Consider the following 16210-nt stretch of genomic DNA (forward strand, 5'->3'; position numbering starts at 1 on the left):
GACCCAAGCTGGCTGCTTGGCGCCAGCGCGTGGAAGCAGCAGTGGGAAAGATCCTCTTCCAAGAGGCCCATGAGACCATCCTGAATGTCAAGAACTTTCCACCTGCAGACCCCGTCATAAAGCAGAAGCTGATGCCTGGGATACTGGCCATGATCCAATGAGCTGGGAAGCCTTGACTCTGCTCTGCCCCTGGCAGTTCATGAAGCACCTTCGTTCCATGAAGGCATGGGAGGCAGGCTCAGAGATCAAGAGTAACTTGCCCATGTCCCACTGTACTGTGGCTCTCCAGCCCCAGGTCCCTACCCTTACCCTGTCTTCCACAGCTGCCTGAAAACCACGATGAGAATGGCACACCCAGACCTGTCTCCTTTAATCACTACATTTCATTTTCAGTTTGGTAAATAAGTCTGGGCTTAGCCTGACCCTCTGCTTCTAACTCTGCTGTGTGATTTATTTGACATTCTTGCCCTGGCCCTGTCTATCCAAAAGGCAACCTTCCTTTCCTAGGCCCTGAGGAGATGGTTGCCAAGAATGAAATGAATAATAACTGCCCCCTAGCCTTCTAATTCTTGGAGAAAGTGATTTCTCAGACAGCGTAAAGATCAGCAGGCATGCCACATGTGTTCTTTGTAGGCATGGTGGTAGATCAGTTGGCTGGGCCAGCCTCCCAGGACATTGCCATTTGGCTCCAAGTCATGAGTTCTGAATCTGCCTGTAGGAATTGTTATGTAATCACCTCCAAAAATTCAGGTTTGTGTGCCCAATGTGCTAGTAAGCCAAACATTGAGACACTAGTGCTTAGGTATAAAGGTTTATTTGATTTGGCCAAAGTAAGAGGACAGGAGAGCAAGATATCTCAAATCCATCTCTCTCAAAGAGCAAAGGTAAGGAGTTTTTATGTAGCTAAGGAGTAAGGGAGGAGGAGTTCCAGGGAACTGAGAGAGAAGTCTGTGTCTTCTTAGTCATAGATGATGCTTTTTCTTATTAGACTCCTAGGTGCCAGCACCCAGTTGCAGCTACCTTGTGTACAACCTTTCCTTCTGCAAAACAAACATTCTTCTTATGGCCCTGGAGTTATCTCTTGCTTGACAAAGAAACAGTACATCAGGAACAGGAAATTATATTGTGAGAGCAATGAGTGCTGGGTTGAATAACCAAGATTCTGCAAAATATCCCACAATGGTGTCACTGAAGAAGTGTCAGTGATATTAAATTTAAAGCAAAAAAGCAGAAACTAGACATCTTGTGACTATCATCATTGTTTAAACTATCATTGTTTTGTGCTTAACTAGCTATATTTTTCTATTACTTCAAGCAAAGTGTACTTTTAAACATTTCTCCTAGAACTTGCTTTACAGGTGGTCCCTCAGAACATGACCAACATATTTTCTTAATCTTTGACTATAAGTTACATGACAACCAAAGCACCTGAAACATGTAGTTAAAACCTATACCTACTTCCTCATTAAGAATTAAAGTACTTAATTCTAGCTGCCAGAAATACTAGGGGAATTAAAGTCACAATAGACTCGGCTGTAGAACTGGTAGGGAGGAGAAAATCCACAAAGCAGCTCTCCCACTCAGGGCTCAGTCATACAGGGCTTAAAATGCCACACACAGGATCTGTAAACCATGGAGGAGAATGCTGTGCTCAGACTGTGTTTTAGAATAATATTCTGGCTGCTGGTAGGAGTTGGACTGGCAGGTGGCCAGGGAGGAAGAAGGAAGTTGGGATATTGTAGTAATTCAGCCAAAGGTGGCTTGTGGAAGAGGGCAGACCAGTGAAGGAGGTGGAGGACATGCCCCTGCCAGAATGGAGAGGGCTGCAGCACAAGGCTAGGAAAGCACTCTCCTGGAGGGACAGGTCTTCCCTAACTGGGGAGCATGGGGGACCAGGGAGGCCAATCTCTTCTCAAGTTTTCCAGTAACTGATCCTCTTGCTAAGTGGCTTTCTCTGACTCTTGGGTTCAGGAGAAGAGCCTTCTTAACTCAGGAAGCTGTCTTAGAAAATGGGGCATCATAATCACTGACTGGAGGAGCTCCAGAGTCACAGTTGGAGGGACCTGGCCCTGCTGAAGAAGTGAGGAAGTGCTATCCCCCTTGCAAACCTCTAAACGATCCTCACAGGGCTTCTCCTTCCAGGGAGAGGAATTAGCTGGAGTGTAATGTATATGACCTCAGGGATTAGGGAGGGATTTGGGTTAGCTTCTGCAGAGAGCAGGTCTAGACACCCTTCCCAACCTCCACCCTGGCCACTGGGCACCAGGCTTAGGGGAGGCTGCTGCACCTTCTTCCTTCTCCCTTTGTGTTCTCAGGGACTCGGATTTCCCCCCTCTCTCAGCCTCCTCCCTGGGTGGGAGAGGTGGCCTGCCTACTACAGGCAGCCCAGCCCTTGATCCTAAATTCACTGAGAGTCTGTGCTGGAGCGCCCTTGGCATCCCGTTTTCTATTACCACTCCCCCTGCCACATTTGACAAAGGTAGACACTGAGGGCCAGAGAAGGGGTGTGACTTGACCGCGAGACCCTGGCTCAGAGACCAGATCTTCCTGTGTCTAGCCACCAAGAGAGGGCCTAACAACACAGAACCCTGGAGAGGGAAGAAGGGAGAGCGAGGGCGCTGCTGATTGGCCCAAAGTTCTCCGGAGCCATCCAATGGGCGGGGAGGGCGTGACTGAGTCCTGCCCCGACTGCTCTCGTCTGTAGGCTCGGTGGCCCGGCGGTTCCTGCCCGCGGTTTTTGTTTCCGGGCTTGTCCCTCAGGTCTACCCCCTGGGTCTACCTGCCTCCCCTGCCATGAGCCTGGAGCTCTACCTGGACCTCCTGTCCCAGCCCTGCCGCGCCGTCTACATATTCGCCAAGAAAAACGGCATCCCCTTCGAGCTCCGCACCGTGGATCTGCTCAAAGGTGAAGCCCGGCAGGCAGGCCTGGGGTCTGGGCCGACTGTGTGCTGACTGTGTGCCACACTGTGGCTTAGAGAAAACTCCTCATTTCCTAGTAGGGGTGGTCCCCATCTCTGAATTTCGGCATCTGCTGGCGGGAGAAGGTTGTTCCACCTGGATCTGGTCTCTTTAAACCTACCTACCCCTGTTTAGGTCTCCTCTGCATTTACAGAATCCGATGAAGGGGACAGGGCTGTAACTGAGCAGTAGGGCAAGCTACGGATTTAGAGCTTCTTGGGTAGGCCAGGAGGGATGACCCTGCTTGGCCGTACCTGCCCACCGTCTGTCTTTGAATCCCCGACCCTGGGCCACCAACTGCTACATTGCCACTTTGCTCTGCCTTTTCAGCTGTCCTTGAGACAGGGGCTGGGCACAGAGGCAGTTTCGGAAGGGAGACTGGGTAGTGGTGATTCTGTCTACTCAGTAGAAGGGCAAAGGGGGCCACAAAAGGAGCCTATGGCCAGGCTAGAACCTGGTTCCACTGAGGCTCTCCGACTTTATGCACATTGACTGATGTACCCTCCAGCATCGGCTGGGGAGGCATGTAGAGGTGAGTCAGACCTGGGAATCCACATCAGAGAGGGAGACTTGAGGGCTTGGCACAGGAGAGAAAGAAGAGCTGAGCTGTTGGAGGCTGGGTGGCTGGTGAGAGCAAGGATAGACTGAGGGCTGGGAGCAGGTGTGGCTGGAGCTGGGTGTGGCTGGGTGTGGACAGGTCATTCAGATGGCATAGGAAGATGGATTGCAGGAGGTAAGCTTAGAGCCCAGGATGGAGGCTGGAGTGTCTGACATGATGGAATTGCCTGAGTCTGTGTGTGTGTGTGTGTGTGTGTGTGTGTGTATTACAGCTCCATGGAACCACCTCCTTCCCTCGGCCCAAGTCAAGATGCTTCCTGGCCCAGGTTCCAAGGGGGTGGACACAGGAATGGTGGTCTTTTGGTGGTGGTGTCAGGGTCTGTGATTCACTGACCAGTGGAGTGGCCTCCTCCTCCCTAATGCCCCACAAGAATAGGGTAGGGATGGGCAGAGACCTTGGAGGGCTCAGGGTTCTCCCCACTGCTTCACTGGTCTCTCCCACAGGCCAGCAGCACAGCAATGCCTTTGCCCAGGTGAACCCCCTGAAGAAAGTGCCAGCCTTGAAGGATGGGGACTTTACCTTGGCTGAGAGGTAATGGGTTCCTGGACTCCTGCATGACCTTGTGGGGCCAGTCAGCCATCTGTGTGTTTACTGTTGATGGCTTGGATTGTGGCTTGTGTGCCCTGAGCACTTGTGCCAGCCCCAGAGTGGAGAGTGGCTTGAAGTGGGCAGAGGTACCCAGGGATGGGAAGAGCACCTGCTCTTGGTGTGTTCAAGCTTTGGATATGTTGAGCAGTGGTACTGGACTTGCTCTCGTCCTTCAGGACCTGTGCTGGGTGCCCCATTTTGTGGAAGCTTTCTCTGAGCACACCACCCCCCACCTTCTGAAGTCCCATTACATTTTGTTTTTCACTTGGTGTCCTTAGTTTGGATGGTAGGATGGCCCAATGTAGAGCTGTGTGACCCGGGGCAGTCACCTAACCTCTCTGAGCCTCACATTCCTAATCTGCGTCATGGAGATAGTGAAATGCTGTACCCACAGGAGTTGGGGAAAGACATGCCAGGAGCAGGAGCCTGCCCCACCCAGGGCCTGGCCCCTGTGGAGTAGCTGAAAAGTGACTTGGACATCTCCTTCTCTTCTGCCGTGTCTCCCAGTGTGGCCATCTTGCTGTATCTGAGCCGCAAGTACAAGGCCCCTGACCACTGGTACCCCCAGGACCTGCAGGCCTGCGCCCGTGTGGACGAGTACTTGGCGTGGCAGCACACGGCCCTGCGGAGTAGCTGCACCCGAGCCATGTGGCAGAAGGTGAGTCCCAGGGCCAGGGACTCCTTCCGGGATGCTCAGGGGGCAGTGCTTTCTGTTTAAAACATTTTGTTCAGACCCGAAACCTTAGAACACCAAATTTTAGAATGCTAGAGACTCCAACCGACTTGTTTCTCAGAGGGAAAACCAAGATAGAGCCAGGGAGTGGCTACTCAGTGTTCCTTGATTCCTGAGCCCCTTTGCATTCTCAAGGCTGCTTGGGAATATTGCCTTTGGGAGGAGAAAAAAAAAACAAATCCTCAGTTTGCTACATACATACTTTCCAGATAGAGAGATGTTTAGTGAAGAAAGTTAAACAAAGAAAAAATGAGGAGACATTTCAATAAATGTTGATCTGGTTTCTAGGTATGCAAGGATTTCTAAGCCTAACAGCAGTAGAAGAAAAGCATAAATGACTTTACACATACAATGAAATTTTATGGAAGGACAAAAAGGATTAAATTTAACATAAGCAAAAAATGAGAAAGATCTTGGCAAAGATATGTTAGAAAGAAGTAACATTCTTAATATTTAAGATGCTCTTAAACCTATCAAAGACACAGGAGGAAAAGGAGCAAAGGAAACCAGCAGGGATTTAATGGAAGAATAGAGAGAAATGATTAATAAATGGATGAAAACACATTTAACCTCAGTAAAACTCAAATAAATGTGCACTCCATTTTTATTTATCAAATGTGCAGGTGTTTTTGAAATGTGTAGAGTACACATTATTTGGAGAGTGCTGGCGCTCCGTGGGTGCCCTGTGTGTGAGGGAACGTGAGATGGGCAGGCTCACGCTCTCCTGTAGGTTGAGTACCACTGTTGTGAGTGGCCATTTGGCAAAAAGTAGGTTTCAATGGTCTTAAAAGTGTCTTCCTTGAGCTTCTAGGGACTTGGAGAGAAGTCCTCTCAAGTTGGTGGGGACGGGAGCCTGTTGCATTTGAGGGCAGAATGACAGGAAGTTGAGTGGAGTAAGTATAGACCTTTGCTCCTCAAAGTGTGGCCTGTGGACCAGGAGTGTCAGCATCAGCTAGGAACTCATTGGAAATACAGAGTCTCAGGCTCTACTCAAGTGTACTGATTAGGAATGTGCACTTGAACCACATCCCCCAATTTGAGAAGTCTTGGTGGGATAGGAGGTGGGGGTGTTGGGGGGGAGTGGGAAGACAATGACAGTTGCACTGGTGAGGACCTGGTGGCGAAGCCTTTGTGATGAGGGCAGTGGGGGACATGGAAGGCTTTATGCAGGGAGAGGATATGGGTAGATTGAGATTGCAGAAGGCTGTCCCTGACTGCCCTGTGTGAGGACCCAGGGAGAGGTAGAGGCTGTCCCTGTTTGAGTAGGAGCAGGTGGTGGTTATGGGTGGAAAGGGGTGGGCAGCAGAGAGGATAAATCCACAGGACTGGTGATAGATTAGTTGAGAGCAGAACCAGGTTAGGCTTGGGGCCAAACATCAGCCCTTTCCCTTCCTGTCCTCCCACCAGATGCTGTTCCCTGTGTTCCTGGGTGAACAGGTGCCCCCTGAAATGTTAGCGTCGACTCTGGCTGAGCTGGACAGGTGCCTACAGCTGCTTGAGGACAAGTTCCTGAAGGACCAGGATTTCCTTGCTGGGCCTCATATCTCAGTGGCTGACTTGGTAGCCATCACAGAGCTGATGCATGTGAGTACTGTGGGGTGGGGTGGCCCACTGGGGAGTGGGGTGTCCTGGGAGGAAGCCAATGTACCAGCTCACGTTGCTGCTTCTGGCTGTGGGATACTGGATGGATCACTTCCCCTCTGAGCCTTAGTGTCCTCATCTGTAAAATGGGACTTTAAAACCCTACCTTGAAGGGATATTGAGGAGTATCTCAGTGTTTCCTGGGAGAGGCCCCCCAGCTTATCATATGCAGGCAGAGGAAGGAAAATCCACTTGATGGGTCCCTAAACCAGGTCACGCTACCTTGTGCTTGACCATGACCAGCCCCTCCACTTAGCTTCCTCTTCCCACAGCCTGTCAGTGCTGGCTGCCAAGTCTTCAAAAGCCGACCCAAGCTGGCTGCCTGGCATAAGCGTGTGGAGGCCGCAGTGGGAGAGGACCTCTTCCAGGAGGCCCATGCTGCTGTCATGAAGGCCAAGGACATGCCTCCAGCGGACACTGCCACAAAGGAGAGGCTGAAGCCCTTGGCGCAGTTTTTATTGAAGTGATTAGGTGTAGGGCCCGCAGAGCCACTAATGACGGAAACTCTGTTGTCAGAATAAAGAGATAGAGCTGCCCCTCTCCTTGGCCATGAGCAAGACACCTTGCACAATCTCTGGTCCTCAGTCCCTCCATGCATCAAGACTGCATTCCTTCTGTCTGTCTCCTCACTCCACTCCTGCCCCTTCCACTTAAGAGCAAGACACCTTGTACAATCTCTGGTCCTCAGTCCCTCCATGCATCAAGCCTGCATTCCTTCTGTCTCCTCACTCCACTCCTGCCCCTTCCACTTCAACTTTCATGTGACCTCAGGAAAGAGCTTTAGTAAACGCATATTTGACCCTGTCCTTTCTCTGTTTAAAACTTTTCACGATGCCTCATTGCCCTGAAGCTGCAGTACAGGTTATCAAACTTTGTATCCAGGCTTTGCCACTACCCCACCAGACTGCCCCCTTCTGGTTCACCAGCCATTTTCCAGCATTCTTCCAGCTCCCAGCTCAGCCTCCTGGCCTTGACTCATGCTGACTCCTCTACTTACAGGGTCCTTCTTCACCTTTGCCTGGTACTATTACCCACTCCCCTGTCTTTTGGCACTTGTCACCATGTCACATTTTCAGAGATACTTCCTTGACCTCCCTAGCCCTAGGTTGGATCAGGTGACCCCTCTGGGCTCCTCATCCCTCTGTTCTGGCCAAAAGCTGGTTCCATGCTCCCCTGTCTGAGCAGGTATCACAGATGGAGGTTGACCCTGTGAAGAGATGTCTGAGTCAGGAATGGCTCCTGTCTCCTGGATCTCTGGAGTGATGCTCTCTCCCACAGTGGGGTGCATGCTGGTACATGAACCTCCTTGCAGGGAGGGAAGTTCCAGGTTCTTTCCTGGCCCTCCAGGTGCTGCTGAGAGGCCTTGCTCTCCCCGGCCTAATTGTGACCCCGACCAATGTCTTCTCCATGCCCCATTCTGGGATCCAGGCTTTCCACCTGTTTTTGCCCTTTCCCCTCATTACCGTCACAACCTACCTGTTTTGTGTCACAGATTCCCTGATATCTGAGTCATCCAATAAACTGCTAGTGGGACAGGGTCATGAACAGACAGAGCCTCTCAGCTCACCAGTCTTCCTATGGAGGCTCCTTTAATATGCACACATATAGAATTTTAGATGTGTAATCGAAATTGTTCATATATACCCACGCAGCTTCAATTATATTTTCATTTACAATTTAAACAACTTCAGAACACTGAGAGTACCATGGTTAGCCAAACCAACCTATTTCCACGTTTTAAATTAACACCTTTTGTTTTGCCTATGGAAATATAGGATGCCATAAATATTGCTGGTAATTCGACTAGGACCTGCTCCCCTCCTCCCCCGCCTCCAGTTCCTCACTCTGAGGCAAGGTTGCTAGGTTGCTACAGGCACGAGGACATGAAGGCAGGGATGCAGGGAACCCGAGAAGCTCTGCTGAGCCCCATGAGTCATGCATACGTGTCACCAGGTCGCCTCTTCAAGAAAAGTGCAGATCTTATATTGAACGTGAAGCTGACTAACTTTGAAGCGGTGGTAACTCCTTTAACTTTTTTTTAGTTCTCTGAGACAATGTAACGTTATTAGGGTAGATTCCGGGGAAGGCTCCTAAAAAGTTTGTGTGTGTCTGTGTGAAGGCTCTTAGAGAGAGAGAGAGAAAAAGAATGAGAGAGAGAGGGAGGGAGGGGAGGGAGGGAGGGAGAGACAGAGTGTTTGTGTTTTCAGACCTCCATCTTAATTTGGGACAGACAGCAAAAGACAGCAGCTCTGAAACGCCGCAGGGGACGGAAAACCGCGGCCAGTGCGGCTAGAGCAGGGGCTGGGCCGGAGTGCAGTGGGCGGGGCCCTGGCTCAGCCAATGTCTCGTTGTGGGTGGGGTTATGCGGGGCGGACTGGGCAATAGGACTTCCGGAAATCTGTGCCGGAGCACCCCTGCTTCCTAATCAAAGGTCTTGCGAACACAGACCAGGACGCCGCAGGTTCTTTCTCCGCTGCCACCGCTCGCAAAGCTTTCCCGACCGACATGCCGTTCGTTGAGCTGGACACGAACTTGCCCGCCAACCGCGTGCCCGCGGGGCTGGAGAAGCGGCTTTGCGCAGCCAGCGCCGCCATCCTAGGCAAACCCGAGGACGTGAGCGGGGCCCAGGGAGCACGGGGCTGGGGGAGGTTGGTGGACCAAGGGTCAGACTCTGTCCACGCCCGGACTTCCCCACCATGACCTCGACTCCTCCTCCCAAGGATCCCCGCCCATCACCCGCTAAGCTCTGACCTCCTGCTCTCCATGACCTCGCGGTCCCACCCCCATGTCTGCTCCGTATAGCCTTCCCCAGCCATGACTCCAACGGACCTCTAAGAACCCCAGCCCTTACCCCTATCCCTGACCCCGCGGGGTCCGCGCGTCTCCGATCCCGCACTGCCCGGTGCTCTCCGAGCCTGGACTGCACCGGCTTCAGGTGAAACTTTCATGTCCCTTGCAGCGCATGAACGTGACGGTGCGTCCGGGCCTGGCTATGGCGGTGAGCGGCTCGGCCGAACCCTGTGCTCAGCTACTTGTCTCCTCTATCGGTGTAGTGGGCACTGCCGAGGATAACCGCGGCCACAGCGCCCGCCTCTTTGAGTTCCTCACCAAGGAGCTGGGACTAGGCCAGGAACGGTGCGTAGGGGCAGAGAGAGGACACTCTCGGACTGTAGCGCCACGGACGTGGTGTAGTGATCCTGTCACAGGGCCCCTCCTAAGGTTGGGGCAAAAAGTAAATTCCTCACCTTGCTCCAGAAAGGTCTAGTGCCCTGAAGGTACCTTGATCCCTTTGGACCCCCTAATGGTGGGTTCACATTCATATTGCTAGCAGAATTGAATGAAGTCCTGACGGTGTTGAGTGTTGTCTTGAGTAGGCCACGCTGATGTACAGCCACCATCCATTCCCTGACTTGCCCGCTGCCCTGTTGGGGGTTCTGGAGAGAACATTAATGGGGTACAGCAGGCTCGCAAAATTCCTAATGGGCTAAGGCACGCTGACCCGGGAGCCTATGGTGGGAGTGCCTAGCTACGGGGTCTTAGAATAGGAAGCATTAATCAAGGAGCTGATGACATCTTTTTCTCTGTCTCCTGAAGGATAATTATCCGCTTTTTCCCCCTGGAGCCCTGGCAGATTGGCAAGAATGGGACAGTCGTGACATTTTTATGATTGGCATGGAAGACATCCGGGGTATCTGTGAGCTGGCCACCTCTTCCAGAGAGGCCTCCTGGCATAGTGAAGGCCTGGTTGATCCCAGCTTCTGGCATCCCCACATGCAGATATGTCTGTGACCTCACAGTCCTCTTCATCTCCATCCTTATTCCAAATAAATGAAGAGAGCTTTGTCTTTCAAACATTACTTCTTTACCTCCCTTTACTCCTCCAAGGCATTCTGGGCCACTCCGGGCAGCAGGGTTGATTTATGAGGTGGAGACCTTAGGGAACCTGAGAGGTGGGATGTTTCCTATCTTCAGAGCTCCTGTTTTCATGTATTATATTTATGCTACTCAAATTGGAGTGGGGAGGGCTCATCCTGGACACCCTGCTCTCCTTGCCAATGTGCAAGCTACTGGGGAGGGGCTGACTGCCTGAGCATTCCTTCAGACTTTGCTGACCTGATGTTCCTGTCCTGAGCCTGGGCTGGCCTGGGCAGTTCCCTACCCACAAACTGCTGTGCCTGGCATGGGAGCCAGGCAGGCTGGGCTTTAGGGACCCAAACTTCATCTTCTCCCATAAGTCTTGCTGTGAATTCTCTCACTGTGCACCTTGTAAAATCCATGTCGTAGAATGGCAAACCTGGAAATACAGTGTCTGCCACTAGAAACTGAATGAATGGAATTCCCCACCCCTCCTCTAAATACCAAATCATGCTTTACATATCAGAGGATAAACATCGAGTAGACACTGTTTCTCAAGACAGTTAAAGGTTTGGTCACCCTTGTCCTTAGTGCACCAGTGAAATACCAAATTGAGATTTTTTTCAGTTTCACTTGAGTTAGTTTCCAATGGAATGTGCCTCTAATTGCTGTGTTTGGACCAGACCGCTGCTGAGGACTCTCATTAAAAGCTAGAGATTGAAGTTCCTTCCCTTGGCAACAGGTCCCAACTGTTTCTGCACTCATTCCTTCTACCAGCATGGGTGTCCTGCTTCCCAGAGGGCCTCAGGGAATGTGGGTTGAATGTGAATAAATGGCTAAAGTGCCTAAGGAGGGATTCAGGCCTAACCTTTGCCAGGACCATAAGGTAACAGCTTCCCATCTGGTCTCTCCACCTTAAATCTCTTAACACCATTCTAGTAAGAGTGATGTCATCTGCTTGCTGTGAGGACTGGCCCCTCACCCCTCTCCAGCATTATCTCTCTCCACTATGACCCTGAGCTTTGCCCCGTGGTAATACTGTGCTGCCTGAGGCTCCTGCATAGCCTGCACTATTTCTCACCTCCGAATCCTTTCCACAAAGCTCCCTGCTGCTTGGGTAGCCCTTCCCAGCTTTCCAGAGCGTTTTTCAGAGTACAATTTAGGGGCGGGACCTGCATCCAAGCCTGCATGTTATCTATGAAACTTTGAAACCATCTGTTTATGCTTTTATTCACTGCTCCTCCCTTCAAGGCTATACTCTCAAAATTGAAGTTGGTGTAACTTCTGGCATATAAGTAAAGCTTTATTGTACTGATCTGACTACATGAGTGCTACACCATGTTACTGTCTCTAAGGTCAAAGATAAAGCCATAACATTAATTACTCTTTAAGTTATTCTTGCTGGGCTCGTAGCCATGCATTTTAACCATAGTGTGAAGCCCTTCCCTAAAACTTTAACTCCCAAGAAAGTAACCTCTCTCAGCCGAGGCCTTGTCAGAAACCCTTCACTGCTGGACCCTCTTTTGGGCTCTGGGATTCTGTCACTCCTGGCCCGTTCATTTACTGGGTCTTGGTGTCTTTACCTCTTTTTGTTTCAATAGCTGATTGTAGATAGCTGTGCTTTTTAAACTTCAAATCCTTTTCAGAAAGAAGTGAGGCAGGAGTAATATGAAGGGGGATGCTGTTCCGCCCGTTTCCCTCGTTAAGTATTCCCCAGGTTTCCGCTGCCTTCAGAGCACCTGCCTCAGGTTTAACAATAATACGGCCTGTCATTTAGCGACCACTTGGGCCTACGCACCAAGCTCGGCGCTTCTCAAGTATTACAAGTGGTGGAGCCGGGAGTCTGACCGCAAGCTGGCGCTCCAAGCCACAACAGCTGGAGGACGGAAGCCAGGGCTCAGGAACTGTCACAACCGTGCGCCAGGCCGCTCCGAACCGCGTCGGACACCTCCAGCAAGGTTCTAGGTAGCCGGCTGGCGGGCGAGCGGCGCTTGCGCCCTCGCTTATTGGCTGGCGGAGCCGGCACCGGAGCCAATGGGAGCGCGCCTTGTTGTTAGGCGCGTAGCCGGGCCGCGCGGGGGTCGGGGCGGACAGGCCGTTGCCGTGGAGACGCCTGGTGAATTCCTGGGCAGCGGGTTTGGGGACGCCCCCCGGGCTGGGGGCGCGGCTATACCGAGCCAGGGGCGTAGCTGGGGCGCGGGCCTGAGGGGCGGTGGGCGCGGGGCCGAGGCCCGTGCAGACGCAAGAGGCTCCTGGACAGCCCCAGTGCCACCGTCGGGGAAACCGAGGCTGGAGAGCGGGAGCAACGAGGCCAGCCTCCGGGCTGCTCCTTAGGCCTCTTCACGGCTCTTGCCGCCGCTCTGGGGTGCCCAGGACGGGCTTCGGCCTCGGGAGTGGTTTACAGTGACAACAGCAGGAGCCACCATTGACTTAGCGTCTGCCGAGTGCAAAGCCCGGCGCTAACCTTTGACTCGCGTCCTTTCACTTCGCCTTTACTGCAGCCCTGCGAGGTGAGTGCTGTTATTAGCGCCATTTACAGGGGTGGAAACTGAGGCCGAGAGACAGTGAAATGACTTGTCCACCCCACCCCACCCCCAAGCTAACCACTGGGTCAGTCCGACTCCAGACTGAAAATCTTAACAGCACTGCTTCCCTGAGGAGGCTTATGGGCCTAGATAGAGTTTACTGACACTCGCTGGTGTCTGCACAATGGCTTTGGGAGCCACTTAATTCTTTGGGGCCTGAGTTACTATAGCACGTGACTATAGGAGAGTCGGATCCTGTGCGGCTAAGGTTCCTTCTGTGTGATTCATAACTGATTAGAACTAAGATATCCTTACAGTGATCTTGTTTGAGGTCGGCAAACTTTTGTTGTACATATAAAAATATTTATAATAAATGTCTATATAGATTTGCCTATTCTTGACATTTCATATAAATGGGATCATGTGTGGTCCGTGACTGGTTTCTTAGCGTAATGTTTTTCATTGTTTATTACTTTTTTATGTTTGAATAATATTCCATTGTATGGATATACACATTTTATTTACCCATTTATCAGTTAACGGACATTTGGTTTGTTTCCACTTTATGCTTTTTGTGAATAATGCTGCATGAGCATGCCCTCATTAATTTTTACAGTAGCATATTACTTCATTGTGTCCAGGTACCATAGTTTATTTATCCATTCTACCATCTATGGCTGGTTATCTTCCCTTCAATATCTTGCAGTTACAAACAACCCTGCAGTGAATACCCTGTGCATATGTATTTTGGTATTGTTGGAGGTAAATCTTCAGGGTAGATTCCTAGAAGTGGAACTGCTGGGATGAGAGGCAACTGCATGTGTAATTTTACCTATTGTCAAATTCCCCTCCGGAAGGGGCTGGACCAAGTTGCATTCCCCCCAACAGTGTATGAGAATAGTGCCTGTTTCCCCACAACCTCACCAACAGAGTGTGCTGTTGTGCTTTAATTTTTGCCAGTGATATGTGAGAAATGGTGTCTCAGTGCTGTTTAATTTTCATTTCTCTAATTATGAGTGGGTTTGAACATATTTTCATATGTTTGAGAGCCAGTTGTATGTCTTTATTAGTAAATTGTTCAAATATTTCCCCTATTTTTCTATCAAGTTTTGTTTTTCTGCCCTTCGGGTTTTTTTTTTTTTTTTAATTGTGGTAACATATACTTTACATGAAATGTACCATTTTAATTATTATTAAGTTAATGTACAGTTCTGTGGCACTAAGTACAGCCACATGTTGTGCAACCATCACCACTATCCATCTCCAGGACTTTTTTTATCTTCTCAAACTGTAACTGTGCCCATTAAACAATAACTCCCCATTCATCCCTCTCCCCACCCTTGGCAACCACCATTCTATTTTCTGTCTCTATGAATTTGCTTTTTCTAGATACCTCATATAAATGGAATCATATAGTCTTTGTCCTTTTGTTGCTAGAGCCAACTGATGCCAGGTTCTTGGGTCCCAATGTCATAAAAATGAGCACCGTACCTGATAAGTTCAGCAAGCAAAGCTTTATTGAGAGATAGCTAGTACACCAGGGAACCAGCAAGAAGGAAGGAGCTGGCTGGTTCCCAGATGGGACCGTATGAAGGGTTTTAGTGGGCTGTTCAGGGAGAGAGAGAGGGCTAGGGAGGGGAAGCTGGTGGACTGTCCCACTGTCATTACTGTCTGTGGTCAGCAAACAATGTCTCCATCTCATGGGTCAGCAGATGTCTGCTCAATTTTGTCTTATGACAAGATTTCAGGTTCTGTAAAAACAATTGCTGGTTTTTCTTACAAAAAATGATAAACTTAATGAGAATGGGACACGTTGGTTATTTTTACAAGGTCTGGTCATTGCATTGTGTTCTCCCTTTTTAGTTACATATATTTAGGATGTGGGCAGCAGATAGTCAATCAGTATCTCGCTTTTCCCCTTTGCTTTCCTGACCTCATAGACAAAATGGAGTCTGTTTTTAAAATGATATCCCCTTTGTTATTCCTATGCTAGCTCACTTTTGTGACTGACTTTTTTCACTCAGCATAATGTCTTCAAGATTTGTTCATGTTGTAGCATGGGTCAGAATGTCTTTCCTTTTTAAGGCTGAATAAATATCCTATTGTATATATACACTACATTTTGTTTATCCACTCATCTGTCAATAGACCCTTGGATTGCTTCCACCTTTTGGCTGTTGTGAATAATGCTGTGTTTCTCATTTTTTAAGAGCTTTTTATATATTAGAAATATTAGTTCTTTGTCTATTGTATATGTGGCAAATATTTTCTCCCAATTTATTGGTTGTCTTTTGACTTCTTTCCAATTAAAAAAAAATTTAAAAATTTCCCCAGTTTTATTGAGATACAATTGACATATAGCACTGTGTAAGCTTAAGGTGTACAGCATAATGAGTTTGACTTATATTGTGAAATGGTTATCACAGTAAGCTTAGTAAACATGAATTATCTTCTATAGATACAAAAAAAAAAATGTTTTCCTTGTGATGAGAATGCTTAGGATCTACTCTCTTAACAGCTTTCAGGTGTACCAGGCAACAGTGTTAACTGTAGTCTTCAAGTTGTACATCACATCCCTAGTACTTATTTATCTTATAACTGGAAGTGTGTGCCTTTTGACTACCTTCCTCCAGTTTCCCCTCTCCCATCAACCACAAATCTGATCTCTTTTTTAGGAGTTTTTGTTTATTTGTTTGTTTATATTTCATATGTGAGATCATACAGTATTTGTCGTTCTCTGACTGACTTATTTCACTAAGGATAATGCCCTCAAGGTCCATCCATGTTGTCTCAAATTCCAGAATTTCTTTCTTTCTTTCTTTTTTTTTTTTTTTGGTGGCTGAATAATATTACATTGTATATCTATACCACAACTTCTTCATCCATTTATCTGTCGATGGACACTTCCGTTGTTTCTCTGTCTTAGTTATTGTAGGTAATGCTCTTATGAGCATGTGGGTACAGATATCTCTTTGATATAATGTTTTTGTTTCCTTAGGATATATTCCAAGAAGTGGAATTGCTGACTCTTATGGTAGTTCGTGTTTGATTTTTTGAGGAACCTCCATACTGTGTTCCATAGTGGCTGTATCAACAGTATATAAGCATTCTCTTTTCTCCACATAATGTCAACACTTTTTATCTCTTGTCTTTTTGATATTAGCCATTCTAATAGGCATGAGGCGATATCACATTGTAGTTTTGATTTGCATTTCTCTAGTGATTAGTGATGTTGAGCACCTTTGATCATTCATGTATTTTCTTTGGTAAAATGTCTATTCAGGTCCTTTG

General features: G+C 49.0%; 4 protein-coding genes across 7 annotated transcripts in view; all 4 read left to right on the forward strand.

Moving 5' to 3' along the window:
• Window positions 1–410, forward strand: part of LOC102883042 (glutathione S-transferase theta-1) — an 8455-nt gene extending 8045 nt beyond the window's left edge. Inside the window, exon 5 of the mRNA XM_006908675.3 lies at window positions 1–410. Within this exon, the coding sequence (XP_006908737.1) occupies window positions 1–161 (161 nt within the window). The 3' untranslated portion in view covers window positions 162–410.
• A 2274-nt stretch (window positions 411–2684) lies between these two features.
• LOC102883292 (glutathione S-transferase theta-3) lies at window positions 2685–7098 on the forward strand. The gene is made up of 5 exons (XM_006908676.3): window positions 2685–2905; window positions 4021–4108; window positions 4673–4823; window positions 6306–6482; window positions 6812–7098. The coding sequence occupies exons 1-5, from the start codon at window positions 2794–2796 to the stop codon at window positions 7004–7006; spliced, it is 723 nt and encodes a 240-aa protein (XP_006908738.1). The 5' UTR covers window positions 2685–2793; the 3' UTR covers window positions 7007–7098.
• Window positions 7099–8893: 1795 nt separating this feature from the next.
• On the forward strand, window positions 8894–10396 carry DDT (D-dopachrome tautomerase). 2 transcript variants are annotated; one of them, XM_006908677.3, is made up of 3 exons: window positions 8901–9152; window positions 9499–9674; window positions 10134–10396. In XM_006908677.3, exons 1-3 carry the CDS (start codon window positions 9045–9047, stop codon window positions 10204–10206), a joined length of 357 nt encoding a protein of 118 aa, XP_006908739.1. In that variant the 5' UTR covers window positions 8901–9044; the 3' UTR covers window positions 10207–10396. The 2 variants fall into 2 exon arrangements, with proteins under 2 accessions (XP_015442258.1, XP_006908739.1); XM_015586772.2 differs by lacking the exon at window positions 9499–9674 and having other exon boundaries at window positions 8894–9152.
• Window positions 10397–12439: 2043 nt separating this feature from the next.
• Window positions 12440–16210, forward strand: part of CABIN1 (calcineurin binding protein 1) — a 141873-nt gene continuing 138102 nt past the window's right edge. For 2 of the 3 annotated variants that reach the window (XM_015586813.2, XM_025044510.1), the window contains exon 1: window positions 12440–12904. The gene's annotated coding sequence lies outside the window, so the exon portion shown is untranslated. The remainder of the gene's footprint in view (window positions 12905–16210) is intronic. The other variant, XM_006908678.3, reaches the window with a different exon arrangement.

This window comes from Pteropus alecto, unplaced genomic scaffold (genome assembly GCF_000325575.1).
Source record: "Pteropus alecto unplaced genomic scaffold, ASM32557v1 scaffold113, whole genome shotgun sequence".
In the NCBI taxonomy this organism is placed as follows: Eukaryota; Metazoa; Chordata; class Mammalia; order Chiroptera; family Pteropodidae; genus Pteropus; species Pteropus alecto.

What these genes read in the sequence shown, in the direction of transcription:
- LOC102883292 (XM_006908676.3), top strand. Translation starts at nt 2,794, where the DNA reads ATGAGCCTGGAGCTCTACCTGGACCTCCTGTCCCAGCCCTGCCGCGCC. An exon ending in CACCGTGGATCTGCTCAAAG is followed by an intron (nt 2,906 to 4,020) that starts GTGAAGCCCGGC and finishes TCTCTCCCACAG; the next exon opens with GCCAGCAGCACAGCAATGCC. An exon ending in GACTTTACCTTGGCTGAGAG is followed by an intron (nt 4,109 to 4,672) that starts GTAATGGGTTCC and finishes CGTGTCTCCCAG; the next exon opens with TGTGGCCATCTTGCTGTATC.
- DDT (XM_006908677.3), top strand. Translation starts at nt 9,045, where the DNA reads ATGCCGTTCGTTGAGCTGGACACGAACTTGCCCGCCAACCGCGTGCCC. An exon ending in TCCTAGGCAAACCCGAGGAC is followed by an intron (nt 9,153 to 9,498) that starts GTGAGCGGGGCC and finishes TGTCCCTTGCAG; the next exon opens with CGCATGAACGTGACGGTGCG. An exon ending in CTGGGACTAGGCCAGGAACG is followed by an intron (nt 9,675 to 10,133) that starts GTGCGTAGGGGC and finishes TGTCTCCTGAAG; the next exon opens with GATAATTATCCGCTTTTTCC.